This window comes from Chelonoidis abingdonii, chromosome 18 (assembly GCF_003597395.2).
Source record: "Chelonoidis abingdonii isolate Lonesome George chromosome 18, CheloAbing_2.0, whole genome shotgun sequence".
Classification (NCBI taxonomy): domain Eukaryota; kingdom Metazoa; phylum Chordata; order Testudines; family Testudinidae; genus Chelonoidis; species Chelonoidis abingdonii.
Window position 1 is genome coordinate 3,372,530 of NC_133786.1, and position 20,849 is coordinate 3,393,378.

The following is a 20,849-nucleotide window of genomic DNA, read 5'->3' on the forward strand; positions in this document are numbered from 1 at the left end:
CCCCATCAATCCCCCATTCCCCTGTTACCCCATCGCCTGTCCCCTTCAATCCCCCGTTACCCCATCGCCCATCCCCTACAATCCCCCGTTGCCCTGTTACCCTATCGCATGTCCCCATCACCCCAACCCCCGTTACCTGATCCCCTGTTACCCCATCGCCTGTCCCCATCCATCCCCTGTTACCCCTCCGCCTGTCCCCTTCAATCCCCCATTACTCCATCCCTCTGTTTCCCCACCACCTATCTCCTTCAATCCCTCATTACCCTCATCACCTGTCCCCATCCCGCGTTACCCCATCCCCCTTTTACCCTATCGCGTGTCCTCTTCCATCCCCCTGTTACCCCATCGCCTGTCCTCATCAATTCCCTGTTACCCCATCGCCCCGTTGCCCCATCCCCCTGTTACCCCATTGCCTATCCCTTTCAATCCCCCGTTAACCCATTGCCTATCCCTTTCCTCCGTTAGCCCATCGCCTGTCTCCCTCAATCCCCTGTTACCGCATCACCCTGTTACCCCATCCTGTCCCCCCATCCCCCATTAACCCATCTCACTGTAACCTCATCACCTGTCCCCCTCAATCTCCTGTCCCCCTCAATCTCCTGTTGCCCCATCGCCTGTCCCCTTCAGTCCCCCGTTGCCCCATCGCCTGTCCCCTTCAGTCCCCCGTTGCCCCATCACCCCATTGCCAGTCCCCCATTGCCCCATCACCCCATTGCCTGTCCCCCTCAATCTCCATGACCCCATCGCCCTGTTTCCCTCAGTTCCCTGTAACCCCATCACCCTGTTACCCCATCGCCTGTCCCCCTCAATACCCCATTACCTCATCGCCTTATTATCCCATCACCTTTCCCCTCACCCCAGCTCTCTGTTGCCCCCTCACCTATCCCTGTCAATCCCCTGTTACCCCACCGCCTGTCCTCTCATTCCCCGGTTACCCCATCGCCTATCCCCTTCAATCCCCATTACCCCACCCCCTGTTAACTTTATCGTTTGTCCCCTCAATTCCCCACTAACCTCTGTCCCACCTCAATCCCTGTTTTCCCGTTGCCTGTCCCCCTCAATCCCTCTGTTACCACATCACCCTCTTACCCCATCCCCTGTCCTCCTCAATCCCCCATTACCCCATTGCCCTCTTACCCCATTGCCTGTCCCCCTCGAACTCTCTTTACCCCGTTGCCCTCTTACCCCATTGTCCCCCTCAATCCCCCGTTACCCCATCTCCTGTCCCCTTCAGTCCCTGTTACCCCATCGCCTGTCCCCTTCAGTCCCCGTTACCCCATCGCCCAGTTACCCCATCGCCTGTCCCAGTCAGTCCCCATTACTCCACCCCCTGTTGGCCTATTGCTTGTCCCCTCAATCCCCCATTAACCTCTGTCCCACCTCAATCCCTGTTACCCTATCGCCTGTCCCCTTCAATCCCCAGTTACCCCATTGCCCTGTTACCCCATCGCCTGTCCCCTTCAACCCCCTGTTACCCCATCCCCCTGTTACCTCATAACCTGTCCCCTTTAATCCCCTGAAACCCATCACCCTGTTACCCCATCACCTGTCACCCTCAATCCCCCGTCACCCCATCGCCTGTCCCCTTCAGTCCTCATTACCCCATTGCCTGTTCCTGTCAATCCCCCGTTACCCCATCGCCCGTCTCCCTTAATCCCCCCATTACCCCATCGCCTGTCCCCTTCAGTCGGTTACCCCATCACTCTGTTACCCCATCGCTTGTACCTTTCAATCCCCCATGCCCCTGTTACCCCATCGCCTGTCTCCCTTAGTCCACAGTTACCCCATCGCCTGTCCCCCTCAATCCCCGTTACCCCATTGCCCTGTTACCCCATTGCCTGTCCCCTTCAATCCCGTTACCTCCTGTCTCACCTCAATCCCCATTTCCCCATCCCATTGTTACCTCATTGCCAGTCCCCTTCATTCCCCCTGAACCACCTCAATCCCTGTTACCCCATTCCCTGTTCCCCTCAATCCACCATCCCGCCTCAATCTCTGTTATCACATTGCCTGTCCCTCTCAAACCCCTATTACCCCATCACCTGTCCCATCTCATTACCCCATAGCCTGTCCCCTTCAATCCTCAGTTACCCCCATCCCACCTCAATCCCCATTACCCCATCGCCTGTCCCCCTCAATCCCCCATTACCCCATCCCACTGTTACCCCATTGCCTGTCTCCCTCAATCCCCCGTTCCCTCGTCCCCATGTTACCCCATTCCCTGTCCCCTTCTGTCCCACCACAATCCCTATTACCCCATCACCTGTCCCCCTCAATCCCCTGCCCCACCTCAATCCATTTTACCCCATCGCCTGTCCCCTTTAATCCTGTTACCCCACCCCACTCCCCGTTACCCTATTGGCTGTCCCTCTAAATCCCCCGTTATCCCATCTCCCTGTTACCCCATTGCCTGTCTCCCTCAATCCCCCGTTACCCCGTCCCACCTCAATTCCTGTTACCCCATTGTCCCCCTCAATTCCCCATTACCCCTGTTCCATCTCAATGTCCGTTACCTCATCACCTGTTACCCTCAATCCACTGTCCCACCTCAATCCCCGTTATCCCATCCCCCTGTTACTCCATTGCTTGTCCCCTTCAAACCCCCGTTACCCCCATACCACCTCTATCCCCATTACCACATCGCCTGACCCCTTCAATCCTTGTTACTCCCTGCCCCACCTCAATCCCCATTACCTCATCCCACTGTTACCCCATTGCCTGTGCTCTTCAATGCCCTGCCCCACCTCAATCCCTGTTGCCTGTCCCCCTCAATTCCCCGTCCCACGTCAATCCCTGTTACCCCATTGCCCTGTTACCCCATCGCCTGTGCCCGTCACCCCAACTCCCTGTTGCCCCATCACCTCGATAGTCCATCGCCTGTCCCCCTCAATCCCCCATAACCCCATTCCCCTGTTACCCCATCGCCTGTCCCCCTCAGCCCCCCGTTACCCGTCCCACCTCAATTCCCCATTACCCCATCCCCCTGTTACCCAATTGCCTGTCCCCCTCAATCCCCTGTCCCACCTCAGTCCCCATTACACCATCGCCCTGTTACCTCATCGCCTGTGCCCATCACCCCAACTCCCTGTTGCCCCATCACCCCGTTACTCCATCGCCTGTCCCCCTCAATCCCCCATGACCCCATTCCCCTGTTACCCCATCGCCTGTCCCCCTCAGCCTCCTGTTACCCATCCCACCTCAATTCCCCATTACCCCATCGCCTGTCCCCCCTCAGGCCCGTTACCATTCCACCTTCCATTCCCAGATTACCATCCCTTGTTACCCATTGGCCTGTCCATCCTCAATCGCCCTGTCCCACTCGTCTCCCTCCCTTCCACTGCTTGCCCCATCGTTGTCCCTCAATTCCCTAGACCCTTTCTGTTGCCCCTCAGCTGTCCCCCTCGAATTCTCCGTTAACCCCTCAACCAAACCCGTTACCTAGACCCTTCTTATCCATCGCCTGTCCGCCTTCAATCCCCTGTCACGCCATTCGCCTTGTTATCCATGCCTGTCCCTCTACCTACCAGTCGCCCGTGGTTGCAATCGCCTGTCGCGCTCACCCCCGTTGCCCTCACCTGTCCCCGTTCAAACCGGTGCCCCACTCACTTGTCCCCTTTCAAGACTTGTGCCCACCCCATCGCCTGTTACGCCATCGATGTCCCTTCAGCCCGTTCCCTCGCGTATAATCACCCATCTCCCCTTACCCTTCCCCCATTTTCCCTCGCCTGTCCCCAGTCGCCTCGGTCTTTCCATCAGCACTCCCATTCCCATCCGCCCTATACCCCATCACCGCCCTTTCATCCCCCGTTAATCATCGCCTGTTACTATCCCGTTATCCATCCCTGTTACCATCGCACTGTTCCCCTCTGCCCTACCCATCCCTGTTTCCCATGCCTTCCCCTCAATCCCCGTTCCCATCTCACCTGTCCCCTTCATCCCGTTACCCTCATCACCTGCCCCATTCAGCGTTCCTCCCATATTTACACTCTCGCGTGTTCCCTTCATCCCCCTTACCCCATCCCCCTGTTACCTCATCGACCTGCTGTTACCTCATCCCCCTTACCCCCCCTACCCATGTTACCCCATCCCCTGTACCTGTCACTGTCCCTTCATCCGTTACCCTTCCCATGTAACCTCGCCCTGCTCCTTATCCCGTTACCCCATCGCCTGTCCCCCTCAATCCCGTCACCCCATCTTGCTGTTACCCCACCACCTGTCCCCTTCAATGCCCCGTTACCCCACCGCCTGTCCCCATCCCCCTTTTACCCCATCAATCCCCCATTACCCCATCGCCTGTCCCCATCATCCCATCCCCGTTACCCCATCGCCTGTCCCCATCACCCCATCCCCGTTACCGCATCGTCTGTCCCCTTCCTCCGTTACCCCATCCCCCTGTTACCTCATCGCTTGTCTCCCTCAATCTCCCGTTACCTCATCGCCTGTCCCCCTCAATCCTCTGTCACCCCATCGCCCCGTTACCTCATCATCTGTCCCCCTCAATCCTCTGTCACCCCATCGCCCCGTTACCTCATCATCTGTCCCCCTCAATCCTCTGTCACCCCATCACCCCGTTACCTCATCGCCTGTCCCCCTCAATTCTCCATTACCCCATCGCCTGTCCCCCTCAATTCTCCATTACCCCATTGCCCTATCACATCTCCCTCAATCCCCCGTTATCCCATCGCCTGTCCCCGTCACCCCAACCCCCTGTTACCCTATCGCCCTCTTATCCCATCACCTGTCCCCCTCAATCCCCCATTACCTCATCGCCCTGTTACCCTGTCCTGTCCCCCAATCCTCCATTAACCCATCCCAGTGTAACCTCGTCACCTGTCCCCTTCAATCCCGTTACCCCATTGCCTGTCCCCCTCAATCCCCCATTACCCCATCGCCCTGTTACCCCATCACCTTTCCCCATCACCTCAACCCCGTTACCCATTGCCTGCCCCCTTCAATCCCCTGTTACCCTATCGCTTGTCCCCTTCAATCCTCCTTTACCCCATCACCCAGTTACCCCATCATCTGTCCCATTCAGTCCCCATTACCCCACCCAATGTTAGCCTATTGCTTGTCCCCTCAATCCCCCATTAACCCCGTCCCACCTCAATCCCCTGTTACTCTATTACCTGTCCCCCTCAATTCCCCATCCCCCCTCAATCCCCCGATACCCGTCCCACCTCAATTCCCCATTGCCCCTTTCCCGTTACCCCATTGCCTGTCCCCCTCAATCCCCTGCCCCACCTCAATCCCCGTTACCCTGTCTTCCTTCAATCCCATTATCCATTCTCCCTGTTAAACTCGGTCCTCCTTAATGCTTGTTACCCCATCATTCCCCTGTTATGCCATTGTCTGTTCCCCCTTAGTCCTCCGTTACCCCATCTACCTGTTACTCCATCGCCTGTCACCCCTCAATCCCCGTTACCCCGTCTCCCTCCAATCCTATTACTGCTTCCCCCGTTACCCCTGTTAAAATCTGTCCTTCTTAATCCTTGTTACCTCTGTCCCACCTCAAGCCCTGTTATCCCATCCCCCTGTTACAGTATTGCCTGTCCCCCTCAATCCCCTATTACCCTCTGTCCCACCTCAATCCCTATTACCCCATCTCCGTTACCCAGTCACCTGTCCCCATCAATCCTCCATCCCACCTCAATCCCTGTTACCCCTTTGCCTGTCCCCCTCAATCCCTCATTAGCCCCTGTCCCACTTCAGTCCCCATTACCCCAACCTCCTGTTACCCTATTGCCTGTCCCCCTCAATCTGCTGCCTCACCTCAATCCCAATTACCCTGTCTCCCTTCAATCCCATTTCCCCTACCCCAGTTAAACTCTGTCATCCTTAATCCTCGTTACCCCATCATCCCTGTGTTACTCCTTTGTGTGTTCCCCTCAATCCTCCGTTACCTGTTCCGCCTGTTACCCCATTGCCTGTTGCCCCTCAATCCCCGTTACCCTGTTTCCCTCCAATTCCATTACCCCTTCCCCCATTACCGCGGTTTAAATATGTCCTCCTTAATCCTCATTACCCCGTCCCTGTTACCCTATTGTCTATCTTGTTACCCCATCCCCCATTTCCTCCGTTCCTCTGTCCCACTCAATCCCTGTTACCCCCATCACCCCCTGTCCTCAATCCCTGTTACTCTGTCCCATGTTACCTCATCACCTGTCTCCATTACCTGTCCCCCTGTTACCCTCTGTTCCCCTCAGTCCCTGTTACCCCACCACCCTATCCTCAATTCCCATTACTGTCCTCCATTACCTCATTGCCTGTCCCCATTATCCCATCCCTCTGTTACCCTCAGTCCCCCTCAATCCCTGTTACCCCATCTCCTTGTTACTCCTTATTCTGTTCCCCTATTGTCCCGTTCCCTGTCCTCCTCAATCCCTGTTACCCCGTCCCCCTGTTACCCCATCTCTTGTACCTCTGTTACCCCCTCAATCTGTTACCTCGTTCCCTATCCCCTGTCCTCAGTCCCTGTTACCCCATCCCCCTTTCCATAATTACCCCCTCTTAAATCCTGTTCCCCCTCCTCTGTTACCCTGCTCCCGGTTACCCGATCATCTGTCCTCTCTACCGTTACCCTCATCCCCTCTCCTGTTACACCCTGTTCCCCCTTCCCTGTTATTCCCAGCCCTCTGCTACTCTGTTACCACACCAGCACCCCAGTCCCCATGCTTGTTACCCCCAATCTCTCCTCTGCTTATCCCCACCCGCTGTTGTTCTTTTCCCTCTCAACCCCTATTGCCCCTGCCCTGCTCATGTCCCTCCTCCCTTCCAGTTTTCTGGACTCTGCACCTCCCAGAGCCTCAGGGGCATCAGGAATGCCAGCTTCCTCACCCTAGGTAAGGGCTCAGCTGAGGATCGCACCCTTAAGTGAGCATTGGCCATATGAGTTGGGTGCTGCCCCATGGCACCCAAAGCAGGTAGTAAAAGGAAAGAGTGTTTCTTAGTTGCCCCCTTTACATTCCCCATCAGGACAGTGACAGTTTTTGTAGACAAACCCCATGAAAGTTAATGCAGAGTAAAGCAGGGTGTGAATTTAAAGAATAGCTGTTTCTGAATACCTTCCTGTGGACAGGCTCTTATTCTAGAACAATAGTGCCTTATTCTGAATTAATTTTATTAACTTCCAAATGAATTAATCTAATTTGGAGTAAAGCACACTTATTCCTGAGTATTCCTGTCCACATATGGAGTTAATAAGGAATAGCTAGTTGGAATAACTCCCTGTGTAGACTACCTCAACAGCGTCCACATGGAGACTTAATCAGGAATAGCTGATACTGTCCTTTGGATTTGGCTCTCAGTACACCTTCTACTTCCTCTTGGCAGTGTAAATAACATTTCCTCTGTCATTGGTGGCCCAGTCTCCAAATATTCAGCTGATTTCCAAATCTTCTGTTGTTCTTTAGGTATGGGACAGCCCCTTCAGAAGCTCAGTCTGCTGTGTGGTAACAGCATCTCTGTTCTCCTTCTGCCATTAGGAGCATCTCTGTTCTCCTTGTGCTTTGTACTGTGCATTCTTCAGACATGCCACCCTGGTGACCTCTTGGTTTTTGTTGTTCAGTTCCTTATTTCCTGTGAGGCATGATAATTTGCACCACACAGTGGTAATGTTGGCTTCCTCTCAGTGGGATCTGTTTCCTCTCACCCTTCATCCCGTGAATCAGGCTTAAGAGCCCTGCTCTTTGGATTCTGATCATATACGAGCCACTCTGAAGTTTCCCTAGAGTTTGGTTTGATTTTTCCCATATTTATTTTTGTATGCTGTGTCATGTAACTGCAGGTGTTTTCAGTATTTGTATAACTGTGCAGTCCTTTAATGATTCTCACGAAACTCTTGGAGTATTGAGTAATCTCACTAAGATTTTGGACTATAGCAATGTCTCTTGTGGCAATGAGTTCCAACACATTATGTACTGCATAAAAATTATCTCCTTTATCAACTTTGAATTTATTCTTTTTCAGTTTCATGGGATGTCTTTTTGTTCTCGTATTGTAAGAAAGGGTAAATAGAAGTGCTTTTACCTACTCTATGCCAGGCATTCTTGTCCCCTCTTCTTTGTGTCTTTTCTAAATGAAGTAGTCCTGATCATTTCAATCTCTCATATGGAAATCTTTCCATTCTTCTTAGATATTAAACTTTTAAAAACTTTAAATTTGAAGTGACTCTCTATTTACAGGGTCTAAATCTGTGAGATCCTCAAAGTTTTGATTTTTAAAAGTACAGTATACTTTGTCTTGTATAAAATGTGCTGGCTTCTGACTAGCTGTATCTTTTAAAATCTTGGCTTGTGAATAATCGTTGTCTATCCAATAATCAGCCCAGCACATAGAATCATAGAACTGGAAGGGACCTTGAGAGGTCATCTAGTCTAGTTTCCTGCACTTGTTGCAGGACTAAGCATTATCTAGACCATTCTTGACAGGTGTTTGTCTAACCTGCTCTTAAAAATCTCCAATGATGGAGATTCTGCAACCTCCCTAGGCAATTTATTCCAGTACTTAACCACCCTGACAGTTAGGAAGTTTTTCCTAATGTCCAACCTAAACCTCCCTTGCTGCAATTTTAGACCATTGCTTCTTGTCCTGTCCTCAGAGGTTAAGAAAAACAATTTTTATTCCATCTCCTTGTAACAACCTTTTACGTACTTGAAAACTGTTATCGTGTCTCCTCTTAGTTTACTCTTTTTCAGACTAAACAAACCCAGTTTTTTCAATCTTCCCTCATAGATTATGTTTTCTAGATCTTTAATCATTTTTGTTGCTCTTCTTCAGACTCTCTCCAATGTGTCCACGTCTTTCCTGAAGTGTGGTGCCCAAACTGGACACAGTACTCCAGTTGAGGCCTAAGCAGCACAGAGTAGAGCGGAAGAATTACTTCTCACGTCTGGCTTACAACTCTCCTGCTGATACATACCAGAATGATGTTAGCTGTTTTTGCAACAACGTTATACTGTTGACTCAAATTTAGCTTGTGGTCCACTATGGCCCCCAGATCCCTTTCTGCAGTACTCCTTTCTAGGCAGTCATTTCCTATTTTGTATGTGTGCAACTTATTGTTCCTTCCTAAATGGAGTACTTTGCATTTGTCCTTATTGAATTTCATCCTATTTACTTTAGACTATTCCTCTAGTTTGTGCAGATCTCTTTGAAATTTAATCCTATCCTCCAAAGCACTTGTAACCCCTCCCAGCTTGGTGTCATCCACAAACTTTGTAAGTGTACTCTCTAAGCTATTATTTAAATCATTGATGAAGATATTGAACGGAACCGGACCCAGAACTGATCTCTGCGGGACCCCGCTCATTATGTCCTTCCAGCTTGATTGTGAACCACTGATAGCTACTCTCTGAGAACGGTTTTCCAACCAGTTTTACACCCACCTTATAGTGGCTCCATCTAAATTGCATTTCCCTAGTTTGTTTATGAGAAGGTCATGCGAGACAGTATCGAAAGCTTTACTAAAGTCAGGATATACCACGTCTATGGCTTCCCCACTATCCACAAGGCTTGTTACCCTGTCAAAGAAAGCTAACAGGCTGGTCTGGCACAATTTGTTCTTGACAAATCCACGCTGAATGTTACTTATCACTTTATTATCTTCTAGATGTTTGCAAATTGATTGCTTAATTATTTGCTCCATTATCTTTCTGGGTACAGAGGTTAAGCTGACTAGTCTGTAATTCCTTGGGATGTCCTTATTTCCTTTTTTATATTGTCTGTTTATTTAAAATAAAAGTATTGTATTGTATGCTTGTACATTCAATGTAAGTTTTGTGACTTTCTTTCCTTAAGGGAAAAAATATGCAAGTGATAGAGAAGAGGAGGATAAGGAAGATGATAAAGGTGGGATCACAAAACTTGTTCAAGCTCTGCTTGATTAAAGGAGCACTGCCAAGTCTATTCAGCTTATAATTAGGATCTACTGGCTATGTTTTGATCTTGTGGGTGTGTGTACAATGACTCTACCTGTCTGCTCCCTTTGAGTGATCAGGCATTGTCAATAAAACATACAAGAGCTTTGCTTTTTTAGTCCTTCAGAGGACAGGGTTCTTGCCTTTTCGATTCACTGTTTGCTCATGTCGGTGGCACATATGGAAAGATTGGAGAGGATAGTGAGATGTCTTCACAAAGATACCCATATTAGTCACACGTAGGGCTGTCAAACGATTCAAAAAATCGCAATTAATCACTAGATTTAAAAAATAATCACAATCACAATTTTGATCACACTGTTAAACAATAATAGGATACTGATTTAAATTCAGCGTGGAAGCATGTCCTCTGAAATGGTGGTCGAAGCATGAAGGGGCATACGAATGTTAGCATATCTGGCACATAAATACCTTGCAATGCTGGCTACAACAGTGCCGTACAAACCTCTGGTCTCGCTTTCAGGTGACATCGTAAATAATAAATCGGCAGCATTCTCTCCTGTAAATGTAAACAAACTTGTTTGTCTTAGTGATTGGCTGAGCAAAAATTAGGACTGAATGGACTTGTAGGCTCTAAAGTTTTACATCATTTTGTTTTTTAAGTCCAGTCATGTAAAAAAAAATCTATATTTGTAAGTCACACTTTCATGTTAAAGAGATTGTACTACAGTACTTGCCTGAGATGAATAGAAAAATGCTGTTTCTTTTGTTTATCTTTTTTACAGTGCGCACATTTATAATAAAAATAATAATATAAAGTGAGCCCTGTGCACTTTGTATTCTGTCAGGTTTCAGAGTAGCAGCCACTTTAGTCTGTATCCACAAAAGGAACAGGAGTATGCCTGTTCTTTTTGTGGATACAGACTAAAGCGGCTGCTACTCCAAGTACTCCGGTTCTTTTAGTATTCTGTGTTGTAACTGAAATCAATATATTTGAAAATGTAGAAAAATATCCAAAATATTTATAATGAATTAGTATTCTGTTATTATTAAACAGTGCAATTAAAACTGTGATTAATGGCAACTTCATCTAGTTTGTTTGTTTTGCATTAATTGCTTGCTTTAACAGCAACTAATTGACAGCCCCAGGTATTATATACTTATCACAAGGTATTATATACTTATCACTCCATAAATGTACACATTACAGTAAAAGGCATAGAAAAAGCATAGTCCCTGCTCCAAAGAGCTTACAGTCTAACAGACAAGACGTGGAATGCAAATGAGACAAAACCGTTTAAATTGTACTTTTGTTACAGTCCTTATTTATGGAACAGGCTAAGTTTCTATAACCAAAGTTAGAGGTTTATTCTGGTTAATTACCATTGGTTAAAGATAGATTCTGCTTTGTTTTGCTCTCCCATTGTCAAAAGGTATTCTCAAATTCAACGAGAGTCTTATTAACTTCCTGTCTTAAACTTTTTTATATTGCCACTGTACACTTTCTAGCAGTTGCTGTTTCACCTCAGAAGTGACTGCTGTTCAGTGCTGCATGAAGTGAAGTGATTCCTGGTGAAGCGAAGTGTAGTTTGTATAATCAAGTGTTTTAGGTTTCATTTAGATGAAAGGTGCTAAATAAAAGTGAAATTGATGTTGAGATCAGTAGGGAAAGTGAAAATGACATTCTTAAAGCAAGATGTGGGCTTGTATTTACTTTTTTGTTTTAAAAACACTCCATTTCTAGCACTTACGAGAATTAAGCTGTGACTTTTATACAACCTGCCAGGTGTGGTGAACTGTTCCCTTTCTTTCTTTCTTTTTTTTCCTTCCATGCTCACATAGTGGATTTAGCAGAAAATTCTCTTTTAAACAAGCTAATCCGGAAGTCTCTGGTAGAATCCAATCATCAGGTTGAAGTCCTGCAGCGAGATCCCAGCTCCCCTCTCTTCTCAGTAAAAACTTTTGAAGAACTACATCTGTGAGTAGCTGGGACAGAACTACACACTGAAAAAGGGCAGTCTCAGATCAATGGGCCAGTAGTAACTACGTGGGGGTTTTAGTCGTGTTCTGTCACGCAGTCTCCTTTGAATTTGGGAGTGATAGTACAATACAGTAAAAATCAAATACAGCTAAAATGGGGAAGACATGCAGACATACATTGAAGGATCCATCCATTCCTCTGTAGCGTGAGCTCGTGAGACTAACATGTCCTGTATCTGTATGAGTTTTTCTTGTGAGACTAACGTCCTGGAACCATATCCAAAAAACACATTGAAGAACAATTGTAATCCACTCATTTTATCACTGATTTTTAGATGCCATAGCTATAAACACCTTAAAGAGTTTTTTTTTTTCTTGCCAGTATGAAAAGGAAAAACAGTCTATAGCTGTAATTAAAACTATTTTTTAATGTTGGTAAATATATAGGCTAAAAGAGTTCGTAAACATGGTTTAAGCATGTCAGTCTTTCCACACAACTATGATCCGACCATATTACAACATGGATTTTCACTTTTATTTCCTAACCACGTTTAATCATGGTTATTTTTGTGGTATACCCAGGCCCTGATTAGGATTAGATGCAAGATTTCCAAGGGAAACCTGAAGGTGTATAGGAAATGATGGTGTTATGTCAACAGATGAGTCTTCCTTCTATCTGCTGGACTAGAGCCACTGCAAGAAACAGTTAGAACACGTCTTCATAAGTTTTAAAACCAAAACATGCTGATAATACGCTGCAAAAGATCTTATGGTGATACCTCTCCCAAGAGTATATGTGGTACCTGTGGCAGAGCATTGGGTTTGGTCAATATTTTATATTCCCCAATAGAAGATGGATTGGGCAATAATTTGTTTCATGGTAAGGTACATAAAATAAATGGTAAAAGGTCACACCTAATTGCTTTCCTCAGCAGAAATGGGGATTGGTTGAATACAGCATGTGGGGCGGTATCTGAGCTAAGATGTTTCGCATCTGAGAGACAGATATTAAACATTGGTAAAGCAGTTTTGTGTCCTCAGTGGCCCATCTCTTAAAGAATGCAGAGTCCCCCAGACCCTACTGAGTGTGTGAGTAATTGGATAAAACTGGTTTGGAAGGTAGGGTGGCAACCCTGGGTTGTGGTTGGGGTACCCTATCTATCTCTCTGAACTTGACAGCAGGGTCTGACTCTGACAAGAGGCTGTCAGACAGAACAGGTCTTGCTTTTTAGACATTAAGATCTTTTTTCCTCTGACTCAACCGAGAATGTCCTATCCAGTTCAGCTAGATTGGTTAAGCTAACCATTGCTTTTATTTTAACTCCTTTTTCTCTTGGCTTTTCATAAACCTTGTTTTTGTTACAAATACTCTGGTATCAGTAATTTCACATGCCTGAATATCCTACTCAAGTTCCCAGACTGGAGAAAAAGACATGAGAAAAATCCTGTAACACATTTTATTTAGTAGGATTTGGAAATCTAATCATAGATATGTTATGACCATATCTCAGATGGGGGTACATGGTAGATTACATTCTTTGGAAAGGAGTATGCGTCCTAAAACATTTTGAAAAGCACTGTCCTAGGGCATCTCATCACTTGCTTGTAAATAGTTTGATTTTTTTCCTGGTTTGACAGGAAGAAAGAGTTATTACAGGGGATTTATGAAATGGGTTTCAACAGACCATCCAAGATACAGGAGACAGCGCTTCCTATGATGCTAGCTGACCCGTGAGTACTTGAAAAACAAGGTGTAAAACGTGCTATTTGCATCTGTTCATTATTTTCATATCTCTACCGTTCTGGTCATAGGCATAGTTTGACTTCTGTATTTGCGGGCAAGGCATGGCAGAGCAGGGCCAACTCCACATGGAGGGGCCTGAAGAGGGAGCGCCACCTCTACCCCCAACTGACCTCAGCAGTCCACCCAGCCTGTCTGGGTTTGTGGGAGGGGTAGGGTGCAATAAAAAAATAACTCAAAGTGTGTGTGGGGGGGGGCAACTCAAAAAGTTTGAAAACAGCTCAAGATGCAGGGATCGGATAACCAGGGGTAGCTCAGGGTGCAGGCAGAGAATAGCTCAGGGCTGTGTGCTGGAAGGGCCCCCCCTGTGGTCGCTGTTCCCAGAGGGCTCTTCCAGTCCTGCAGCTGGGTTCCCCTGCCCAGGCAGCTCTTACCAGCTGTATGAGCAGTCAAAGGGGGCTGATAGCTGAGGAGCACCAGCAGGAGGAGGAGGAGGGGGGAGCCTCCGTGGCACCAGCCAGAGCAGCAGCCACCCTGCACTGCCTGGCTCCAGCTTCCTGCCTCTGTCCTGGAGTGGGGTATCAGAGGGGTGGGTGTGGAGCTGCCCCTGGGGCTGCCCTGCTCTGTTTATGGCATTGCAGTTTGGGGGGGTGAGCCCCCCATGTCTCCCCCAGACTCTTCCCGTGCTTCTGGTTCTTCTCCCTGGCTGATCATACCTGCAATGCTTAATCTCCTTCCCTGACTCCTTATGTCTTGGTGTCACACTAGATTCCATTCAGTTTTTCCCATGGAGTAGTTTGGGGAGGAGTAGGAGAGGCACTGCCCTCCCACAAATTGCAAGGCTTGGGCAACACATGGAAGGAGGGGGGACAGATATCTGCCTTCCATTTGGCCCTGCTCCCTCCCCAAGCAAGCCCTGCTGCGCGGGGCAGGCCCAAGCCTCCCTAGGGGAGCGTGGAGTAATGTTTGGGTGGGGATGGGGGAGCAGTGACACCAGGTGCTCTTCGTGTCCAGGTCAGTTTCCCCATGCAGGCTGCCTGCACAGCCTGGCCTCGCAGCAGCAATATCCCCTCAGACACAGCCCCTCCTTACAGCCTGAGCTACAGTCCTCCTGGCACGTAGTTGCCTGTACCTGGAGCTACACCCCTGCCAGCACACAGCCTCTAGATGCCCTCCTTTTAGTTAACAATTTTTGGTTGCATGTCCCTCCCCACCTCCCAGCCAGAGAGGCTGGGTGGTCTGCTGAGGTGAGTCAGGGGATGGAGGTGCTGCTGTGTTCTGGGGCCTTGCCGTGTAGAGCTGGCCAGAGTCTCACAGAGTTGTTCAGGACCCCCTGCCTGCCTGCATAGTCTCCAGTTGCTGGCTGTCCCAGGTATGTCTACATGGGAATGAAAGCCCTGCAGCATGGCCATGGCTGGCCCAGGTCATCTGATTTGGGCTTGTGGGGCTCAGGCTACGGAGATAAATATCACCCCCCCATGCAGGGGTCCCAGAGCTCGGGCTCCAACCTGAGCTGGAATGTTTACACAGCAGTTTTTCAGCCCCAGAGCGAGAATCCTGAGTCAGCTGACCCTCCCAGGCCCATGATCTGAGTTAAGCATTAACTCTTTCCTTCTCTCCACATCAGGAGTCTAAATACTTGTCATTATCTTCTTGATATCTCCAAAATCTGCCCATTTCTCACTTTACCACTATAGCCCTCTCTTATTTGATCTTCTTGCCTATCACCTTTTCCCATCCTCTAGCCTGACCAAAATGCTGCTGCCAATGTAATCTTCCTCTCATCCTTTTTGACTGTGTCATCTATTCCTGAGGGTATTCTGAGCCAAAAAAATTAAAATTCTGCACACAATATTTTAAAATTATACAAAATTATGTCAATACATTTGTCAGTAAATAAACGTGGAGGCTCCAGCATGCAGTGGGGAGCACAGCTACTGACTGCACAGAGGTAGATCACCCTGTGTCTGCCATGGCATCCCCAGCCCCTCCCTCTCAGTGATTTACCTCTCTGCTGGCTGCTCCAGGTGCCTGAAACAATGCGCTCGCGCTGCAGGGGACTCTTGTGACTTCCCTGTCAGTCATTTTTCTGTGGGGAAGCAAAGAAATCTGCAGGGGACATGAATTCAGCGCACACGCAGTGGCACAGAATTCCACCAGGAGTAGTCATCAGTCTTCCACCAGCTTCCTGTCTCTCATAATATCCAATTTGAGATACTCATCCTTTCTTTCAGGTGCTGAGTTGTCTCCCATCCACCTGCATCTCTGTTCTGACGTCCTTCTGTACTTATCCCAATTCTCTTCCCTTACTCCTCTGTCTCCCACATTCTGTTTTGTGCCTTGTGTTGTGCTGCGTGTACCTGGGACACATTTCCTGTCATCGTCTTTCTGTTTTTATAATCTACCTCTCGAGGCAATTCCTTTTTGTATATAATGCCCCCCATGTGCACACACCCTCTCTGTTTGGAGAACACCGTGTACACCTAACAACACTACAGATGTTTTCACAGTTATAAAACCTATGCATAACTGAGTAAATTCTTGTTGTTTTGCAGACCCCAAAATCTTATAGCACAGAGCCAGTCAGGGACAGGAAAAACTGCAGCTTTTGTCTTGGCCATGCTGAGCAGAGTTAATGGTGCTGAAAAATTCCCCCAGGTAATACTGGGAGAAAGTTAAGGTGTTCCGGGAGGAATAGCAATATATTGTCTTTCTTACAGGGAAACCGCTTAAAGTCACAGTTTGAATGTGTTGCTACTGTTCCTTGTACCATCTATGGTCACTGTAGTGGGAAAGTTAAATGACTTTTCTTTTCCATTTTCTTTATGTGACAGCACTTCGTATATATTATTTTTCACTGCTTCATCCATGTAGTCGGTTTCCCCTGTTTGTTTGGGCCTGTCATGCAATTTCAGGGGACAAACTTTTATTTTTTTTGAAATAGGAAGATATGATTGGATAGGGAGACATAGGTATTTGAAATTACTTTTAACGCTATTTTTTAAAAAATGAATTAGGTTTCATGTTGAGTGTTTTTATTTTCTGTTTGGGTTTTGTGATGCTGCTATATTGGAGATATACCAGTCCTTCCAGTCTAACCTCTGTCCTTTATGTAAAATATCTTGGTGGTACAGTCAGTTTGGAACTTGATATATAGGCTGTTGGTCTGGATGCGCTTTGTAACAGAAATGTGTTTACATCTTAAGTTGTTTGCATTATAGAGCAGAAAATTGTTGAATGGTTTCAGATTAGTTTTGAAATCTCCATCTAAAAGTATAACTTACAAAAATAGCCTTGCATATTTACTAATTGTGGCTTTAGACCAGGTTTGAAATACTTTGCATTTAAGTTTTGAGAAAACAGAGATGTTTGAAGAGCAGTTACTGTGAGTTCATGATAGCTCTTGTCTATTTTATAATTAAAATTCTTGTTCACATGGATATACTTATTGGCTCAAGTTTCACTGTTGTGTTCTTCTTTGAGTGCTTGCTCATGTCCATTCCATATTAGGTGTGTGTGCTCGCCACATGCACCAGTGCTGGACGTTTTCCCCCATCTGACGAAGTGGGTATTCACTCACGAAAGCTCATGCTCCAAAACGTCTGTTAGTCTTTAAGGTGCCGCAGGACTCTTTGCTGCTTTTACAGATCCAGACTAACACGGCTACCCCTCTGATACTTCCCCTCAGTGGTATCCATAGGGGACTGTCTCTGGCGCCCCCTGGAGAGGCATGCAAGTACTGCGGTATAAGGGGCACCGCTGGCTCCCCCCATCCTCAATTCCTTCTTGCTGCCAGTGACGGTTCTGGAACTTCTGTTGCTTCGGCTGGCATTTTGCTTTTGTTCAGTGTTTTTCATGAACATTTTCCTGTAAAATAGTTGTATATAGTTCTCTTAGTGTTTAGTTCTGGTTAGTTGGTCCTGGACGGGACTCAGCGTAGGGACGGGGCATGCCCAGGCCCCCAGGCTTTAAGGCAGGTGATCGTTGTAAGCAGCCTATGCCCATCAGCAACCCACATGTTTGGTTGTTTAAGGTGTTTAGGCCAGCGTTTCTCAAATGTGGCCACCAGGGGCTTTTCTTGCAGCCACAGCCTCCTGGACAGTGATTTGGGAGAGAGGGATGGGCAAAGCAGCAGTCCCTCCCCAGGAGCACCAGCAGTGGTTGGGCCCTGCCCCTCTCTGGAGAAATACAAGCTGGAGGAGCAGGCAGTCAGTGAGTTCTCCACATTCCCGGGCATGGTATAGCTGGGGTTCAGCCCTGGGGTGGCAGACGGCAGGCTCCAGCCATGGGATTTCTGTATCCCCTGGATGTGGGGCTTTGGGCGCCGTTCCCTGGCTGCACAGTGGCGAGCTCTGGCCCCGAGCTCACCTCCCTCCCCATTACCTCTGGCCCCTGCTGCCTCCTCCAATGCCCCATTGCTCCTGGCCCCCACTGCCTCTGTAGCCACCTCCCCATCCAGGGCTTAATTTGTCCCTGGGCTTGCTGGGGCTGAATAAGTCTGCTGTGAAAGGTGATATTAACAAACATACAAATATCACTTTTCAGAGCAGACTTACTTATAGCTAGCAAACCTTAAAAAAAACAAAGACGGCAAAAGAAACACAATGACAAAAAGACATCAACGTTCAGAGCCCTTATTTGTGTTGCTTATTCTGTTTACGTCCGTAAAGATAGGAAGCTGTCCTCTGTTTTATTCGCGTCTGCAAAAACAGAACAAAACAAAAACCTTAATGGGTAAATTACACTGATTTTGGACATACGTAATTGTGCATATTTGATTTGTTTTTCCTAAGTGTAGATTAAGTATTTAGAAAAATTGTTAGAGGCCACCAGCAACAAACACTCTCTTCCAGCTTTTCCAGACCTGGGGTTCTCCCCAACTGGATCTATTTCACATGCGTGCTCCACAGCAAGGCCTGGGGAAATCCCAACTGGATCTATTTTCCACAATTTTCGCTCACAGCAGCCCGGGGACAACACTCTACGGGGACCTTTGATGCTCATGTATGCATTTCCCCTAAAGCTCTATTGAACAGAGTTATATCAGAAGATATGAGGTGACATTGCTACTTATTGATTTTCTAAATATTAAGCTGATGAATATATGTAACGGAGATATGCTCTGTGCAACAATCTTTGTAAGGTTTATTACAAGTTAATTTACATGCAGTGTGTTGTTATCGTATAAATGTTTATCACTTGTTGTATCTAAACTAGAATATGATATAACCTGAGAGCTTATTGAATTCATTGCCAAGTGGGGCCTATTAATGGGGTTTGGATTCTTGACTGGCTCCTATTCACCAGAACAATTGACGTGGCGATGGCTCTGTTTGCTAGGCCTTCCTGTGGTCAGGCTGGGAGGGAGTAAGGCTTTGAATGTACTACAGTGACATGTGATATTGTCACCTGATGGATCCTTTAACCTGGTGTCTTTCCATTGAGAAGGAGGGGGTGGGAACCCAGAGAGGGACAAAGGATTCCCACCTTATGCAAAAGATATATAAATGGGTGGAACAGAACAAAGGGGGAGCCTTCATGAAGAATCCCCTATCTACCACCTGAGCTGGAACAAGAGCTGTACCAGGGGAAAGAATTGTGCCCAGGCCTGAAAGGTGTCCAGTCTAGGGAAAAAACTTACTAAAGCATCTCCAAGGATGAGATTATCTGTATTCAGTTTGATTAGACATAGATTTGCGTATTTTATTTTGCTTAGTAACTTACTTTGTTCGGTCTGTTACTACTTAAAACCACTTAAATCCTACTTTCTGTATTTAATAAAATTACTTTTTACTTATTAATTAACTCCAGACTGTGCGTTAATACCTGGGTGGGCAAACAGCTGTGCATGTCTCTCTATTAGTGTTATAGAGGGCAAACAATTTATGAGTTTACCCTGTATAAGCTTTATGTAGGGTAAAACGGATTCATTTGGCTTTAGACCCCATTGGGAGTTGGGCATCTAAGTGTTAAAGACAAAAACACTTCTGTAAGCTGCTTTCAGTTAAGCCTACAGCTGTTAGGGGATGTGATTCAGACCCTGGGTCTGGGTTCACAGCAGGCTAGCGGGTCTGGCTCAAACCAGGCAGGGCCCTAAAGTCCTACGCTGACAGGGCAAAAAGGCAGGGGCAAAGGTAGTCTTAACACATCAGGTGGCAGCTCCTAAGGGGGGTTCTGTGATCGAACCCGTCACAATAAGAACAGACCGAGCCAACATCATTCTCATATTCCCAGCGTGGCCCAGACAACCGTGGTACCCTTTCTCATGTGCATGGCGGTCAAGCCACTCATCCCCCTTCCCCTGCTCAGCAACCTCCTATATCACAATGCCGGAGACAACTATTTCACCCCGATGTACAATGTCTCCACCTGGCTAATCAGTGGATCTCTAAAGAGAAGTTAACCTTTTCAGACCAAGTGTGCACTGTCTTGCTACACAGCAGAACATACAACTCGTGCACTACCTACCTGAATAAATGAAATGGTTCACATCTTGGTGCGCTGACAAACAGACCTCTCCAGTTTCTGCCTCACTGCCAATGATACTAGATTACCTGCCACATCTTAAAATGTCTGGCCTCTCCATGAGCTTGTTCAAGGTCCACCTCTTGGCAATCACCGCTTTTCACCATAAGATTGACAGTGCTACGGTCTTTGCCCATCTAATCACCAAAAGGTTCCTGAAGGGTACCCAGATGTTATACCCAGACGTGAAGCCGCCTGCTACACCCTGGGACCTACACCTAGTCCTGAAAGCCCTGATGGATAAACCCTTTGAATTAATGGCTACCTGCTTCCTTCTCCACCTATCCATGAAGACCGTCTTCCTCATAGCCATCATGTCTGCCAGATGAGTAGGAGAAATGGAAGCACTTATGGCGGACCCTCCATATACCACATTCTTCCGTGATAAGGTCGCACTCTACATGCATCCAAAGTTCCTACCTAAGATACACTCTTCCTTTCACTTCAGTGAACCTATACACCTACCAACATTTTCCCCCAAACCTCACGCTAGTGCCTTTGAAACAGCAGTGCACATTCTTGATATTCACAGAGCGTTGTCCTTTTACTTGGATAGAACAAAACCGTTTAGAAACACCCCCCCGCCCCGATTTTTTTTGTCTTCACTACTCAGCGCTCACAGGGAAGCACTATCTACACAGAGAGTTTCCAAATGGATTGCTGACTGCATATGCCTTTATTACCAACTGAGGCAAATACACTCTCCTACATCAGTTAGGACATACGCT

The 20,849-nt window shown here is 47.5% G+C and overlaps 1 protein-coding gene across 1 annotated transcript in view; it reads left to right on the plus strand.

Annotated features, from left to right (window-relative positions):
* Nucleotides 1-6,781: 6,781 nt before the first annotated feature.
* DDX25 (DEAD-box helicase 25) overlaps nucleotides 6,782-20,849 on the plus strand; it is a 40,932-nt gene continuing 26,864 nt past the window's right edge. Inside the window, exons 1-5 of the mRNA XM_032770028.2 lie at nucleotides 6,782-6,839; nucleotides 9,796-9,846; nucleotides 11,718-11,853; nucleotides 13,494-13,586; nucleotides 16,152-16,254. Of these exons, the coding sequence (XP_032625919.1) occupies nucleotides 13,525-13,586; nucleotides 16,152-16,254 (165 nt within the window). The 5' untranslated portion in view covers nucleotides 6,782-6,839; nucleotides 9,796-9,846; nucleotides 11,718-11,853; nucleotides 13,494-13,524. The remainder of the gene's footprint in view (nucleotides 6,840-9,795; nucleotides 9,847-11,717; nucleotides 11,854-13,493; nucleotides 13,587-16,151; nucleotides 16,255-20,849) is intronic.